This window comes from Chinchilla lanigera, unplaced genomic scaffold (genome assembly GCF_000276665.1).
Source record: "Chinchilla lanigera isolate Chin_1 unplaced genomic scaffold, ChiLan1.0 scaffold00013, whole genome shotgun sequence".
In the NCBI taxonomy this organism is placed as follows: Eukaryota; Metazoa; Chordata; class Mammalia; order Rodentia; family Chinchillidae; genus Chinchilla; species Chinchilla lanigera.
The window spans coordinates 22,673,834-22,678,850 of NW_004955414.1; the positions used below are offsets into that span (position 1 = coordinate 22,673,834).

General features: G+C 38.8%; 1 protein-coding gene across 1 annotated transcript; it reads right to left on the reverse strand.

Moving 5' to 3' along the window:
* Positions 1 to 2,116: 2,116 nt before the first annotated feature.
* LOC102013077 (olfactory receptor 6-like) lies at positions 2,117 to 3,061 on the reverse strand. The gene has a single exon (XM_005380510.1). It carries the CDS (start codon positions 3,059 to 3,061, stop codon positions 2,117 to 2,119), a length of 945 nt encoding a protein of 314 aa, XP_005380567.1.
* Between the last annotated feature and the right edge of the window lie 1,956 nt (positions 3,062 to 5,017).

Here is a 5,017-nt window from a genome sequence, read left to right on the forward strand (position 1 = left end):
TCCATGCAGTGCTGGTTTTACAGGCATAAAGAAAGCAAGACTTATAAGGTCATGGAGGTTTTCACTTAGATGTCAGAGGAATCTCTGGGAGGTCAGACAAGGAGCTTCTGAAAATGCCTGGGGTGAAGCTGAAAGTGCAGGGGAGACCCCAGGAATTTGGAGATGCTACGAAAGTAGAAGGTATACTGAGGAGAAAAACCCAGGGAGCAAGTTGACCCTGCCCAAGAACAAAGCCATGTAGGTGAAACCTAAAAGGCCATCAAGGCCGCAGTTTGATATGTAAAACATCAGGGGTGGTGTACTTGTCTTTTAGAGCTCTCATCTCACCACAACCTGTCCCTAGTGCTAACTTGGAGTTATGGGATTTAATTTTTTCCTTGTTGGGTTATGATCTCACTCCTGTCGAATTTCTTTCTACCCCCCCATTCTTTCATTTTGTAATGGAAACATTGACTCTGTCACTGCATTTTGGAAGTATTTAACTTTTTTCTTGGTTATCACAGGGGCTTACAGCTCAGAGTCTGTCTTGTGTTTCAGACGAAATTTTTCAGACCTAGACTTGTAGCAATGCTGAAGCAGTTAAGACTGGCAATTCTTAGAGATGGGCTAAATGGATTTTGCATAATGAGATGGTCATGAGTCTTTTGGGTGGAAAATTGTTATTTCAGTCTGAACTCTTCCCCGCTGCAAAGTCTCATATGTTTGGAGGTGGAGCCTGGTTAGAGGGGTGGATACTGATGGGTTTCCTGGAAGGCTTTATTCTTGTTCCCAGTTCCCCCCATGCTCTGCTTCTTGAAAGCTATGAAGTGCCCTACTATTCTGCCATATAGCCAACCAACAATGGGCTGAGTTCTCTTAAAACTTCGAGCCAAGTTAAACTCCTCCTTTAAGCCACAGGTGTTGGATATTTTGTCCCAGTGACAATAAAGTGATGAATAGAATCCTAATAACTTATCTTGATTTTATTTTCCATATTTAGTTGTGATTTAATGAAAATTTATGGTTTCTCCCTGGTATAGCACATTTTCTTCTCTCACCATCAGATGCCTTAATGATACTAAATTCTCATTTATCTTAGAAAATTTTTCATTAGTTTTTTACCTAAATTGCATGTAGGGTCTATATTATAGTAATGTATTAAGAGTTTCATACATATATTGATATTATAATATTCCACTAGTTTGCTGGTGTGGTCATGATAGAGCATGGAAGATCACAAGAAGTCAAGAGCCCAAAACTCTCAGGAAATACATGGCAACTACAAACTGTGGCAGCAATACCAATTTTATTCATTCTTCATGAAACTATTTATATCACCCATGTAATAAGAAATGAGCTGTACAGTTCTAGAAAAAAGCTGAGATTGAAAGATGACTGCGAAACAATCAACATTCTTATTAATATCAGTGGTGTACCATCATTAGCAATCCATTTCAACAACAATTTCTACTATTACTAGCACACTACCATCAGCACGGTATCATCATATCTGTACATAGCTGAACAATTGGATTGCTTTTCCCTTCTAGATGTCAATATTCTTAGCTAACATGATACAGATCTACTTCACAGAAACACAAGTATACCACAAAAATAATATGGTAGATTTTAGAGCCCTTTCTGGCTCTAAAGGATTCTAGAGTCCTTTCTGGCTTTAAATAAGGGCTCAACAAGAGCTTTGATGTTAATTAGGTTGAAATTTTGCACAATTTATTTAACCTGGTGGAAACCCACCAGGATGATATACTTTAGTTTCCTTCCTTGCAATATGAAGTATTTGAGCATAACTAAGTCATAAAATATTATGAAAAAGGGTGCTTTATTTGTAAGTACTAAAAATAGCAGCTCAACAGCCCACACCCATTATTTATTGCTATTACATAATTTCAAGCTACTTACAGATATATACAGTGTTCATGGTTAAAGTAAAAAATATTATGTACTATATATATAAAAGTATATATATAAATGTACTATATATATATATATAGAGAGAGAGAGTTCTCATATGTAGTGATTCCTTTAAGAAGCAAATGTGAAGCAGTATTAATACTGAACAGGATCATGATAATGACCTCCCGCCTTGAATGCCGCCTTCTTCTCAAGGTAGCTGAAGTCAGCTGAGCAGGAGGCATTGGCTTCCCCCCAACGTCTTCTTGATAGCATTCTTGACTTCCTGGTTCCTTAGGCAGTAGATGAAAGGGTTTAGCATGGGTGTGAGAACTGCATACACAGCTGAGATTAGTTTGTTGGAATTAAAGGAAGCAATAGCTCTGGGCCGGACATACATGAAAATCATGGCTGTGTAATAAATTACCACAACAGTCAGGTGGGATGCACAGGTGGAAAAAGCTTTCTTCCTTCCCTGGGTGGAAGGTATTTGCAGAATGGTGGATACAATGTAGATATAGGAGAGGATGGTGGTAATAAGAGGGAAAACAAGAATGACAATTGCCAAAGCAAAGTCCACTAGTTCAGCTGTGGACATGTCTTTGCATGCCAGCTTGAGGATTGGTGAGATGTCACAGAAAAAGTGATTCATGACATTGGAACCGCAGAAGGTGACATGTGAAATGAAGTAGACTTTGACAACAGAGACCATGAAGCCACTCATATAGGAGAAAGCCACCAGCAGCACACAATAAGCTGTGGTCATGATCACTGGATATCGGAGAGGATGACAGATGGCCACATAGCGGTCGTAGCCCATGGCTGCCAGGAGCACACACTCAGTGCAGGCAAGGGAGATGAAGAAGTACAGCTGAGTCATGCAGCCTGAGAAGGAGATGTGCCGCCTCTGTAGCAGGAAGCCATCCAGCATCTTGGGCACTGTGACAGACACATACCAGACCTCTAGGAAAGACAAGCTACCCAGGAAATAGTACATGGGTTTATGGAGGGATCCAGTGACCCAGATGGTGAGCATGATAACAAGATTCTCTGCCACCACTAGGAGGTAGACCACAAGGAAGAGGAAGAAGAGCAGGAGCTGCAGCCATGGGGCAGTGGGGAAACCCACCAGGATGAACTCCCTGACTAAAGTGATGTTCATCTCCAGCATGAATAACAGCACTGAGAGATGCTGAAGTCCTCTATGGTAGCATCACACATAATGAAGATGCCTATGGTAACAAATGAAGAGTACAATAATTTGTAATTCAGTCTTCATATAAGACCCATAAAATAATTTTTGTTGTAAGAACTCTCTTTCAAATGTGATGCAAATATTTCCACCAAAGTTTTGTTTTTCTAAACAAGTCTCTCTGCTTTGAAAATCACGTGTACCTCAGGTTTTATTAACCTGTTGATAATGATTTGAATGTTAACATGTTTGCTATTTCTAGCCCCTTTGTCAATAAAAATAAAGCCACTTGTCTCTTCTATGATGAGTCCTTTTCTCCATCTTGTTAGGAATTTATTGAATAAACATTTATTTCTGCCTGAAATAAAACACGGGGAACAGCACTGTAAGAAAATATTCCAAGAGATTAATATTTGAGGGATTTCCTATCTGTAGCTCTTTCCACCATCACAATTTCATTAGAGTCTGGGAAAAATTTTATTTTATTTTATTTTATTTTATTATTTTTTTTCTGGTACCGGGAATTGAACTCATGAACTCACATTTGCCAGGCAGGCTCTGTGCTGCTGAGCTAAATCCCCAGCCCCAGGGAAAAATTTTAAATGATAATAAGTATTAGAAAATTCCACTTTAAAAGATCTACGAAAGTAGGCCTCACTAAAATTTCATTTCCAGTGAACCTGCCCTTCCTGCATCAAGATTTATTTTTCTATTGTATTGCGATCTTCAAAACACAAAACTGAGGGAAGGGAAAGGAGATGGAAAAAGAAATTAAGATGTGCTATGTGCATATACCATCTTCCCAAAGGGAATGTAAATATTATATACTAAACACATGTACTAATAAGCTAAAATGAAAATAAATATTTTGAGGGCAAAACAACAACAGCAATGAAAATGCAAAACCTTGTCCTGCATGACTTTGAACTAAATGGCCAGACAGGCAAACCTGTGGATAAGGATATCATTTGAATTAACAAATGAATTGATAGATCCTTTGCAGCTTTGAAATTGATAGGAAATAGATTAGAGGCAGAGGAGAGATATCTCCAGATCTCCACGGACATGTCAATTAGAGTATATATCTTTGATATATTTAGAGTTAGCCTTCCCAGAATTCCTCCATCACAAGTGTATTCACAAGGTCTAAATGATAAAACTGACCACAAAATGACAGAATTGAAGAGATGCAGGAGGGTACATGAGTGCAATAAAAGGACAGGTGGATTTTGTAATGATGGAGAGTGGCATCTGTGTGTGTGTATGTGTGTACAAGTGTGTGTGTGTGTTTATGTGACTGTGTGTGAGAGAGCTAGTCTATCTTAAGAATTAATTTCGGGGCTGGGGATTTAGCTCAGCGGCAAAGCACCTGCCTGGCAAGTGCAAGGTCATGAGTTCAGTTCCCGGTACCGGAGAAAAACCAAAAAAAAAAAAAAGATTTAATTTCATTAAATGTTTCACTTATTCTTAGAGCCTGCCATCAAATTCTTCCTTTAAATCACTGCTTACTCTCTGCTAAACTCCTGTCCATGAGGTAGTTCTCTGTGCACAAAGAATATGGTAGACCACTTAGATATTATACTGATATCCAAGAGCTAAAAGGGTGAAGTGCTGAAATACATAGTATTGGCACCCTTGTTGTCTTTTCATAGCAGCGCACACTGACACAACTCAGCAGTCTTTGTTTGGTAGTAGAAGATTACCCCTTGTTCCCTGCCTCCAATCTACAATTTTACCTATGAAGAAGTTCACTAGTAAGGAGTTCCTGGTTTAGTTCTTCAATGCTTTTAGTCAAATGCTTTTCACAGAGACAAAAACTTCTCTGGTATCAGAGAAAATTTAGTTTTTCCCATCTCCTAGCCCCAGTAGGGAGCAATATCAATATAGGAATTCCTACTCTTTGGGCCATGTGCAATATTCCACAGTTTCATCATC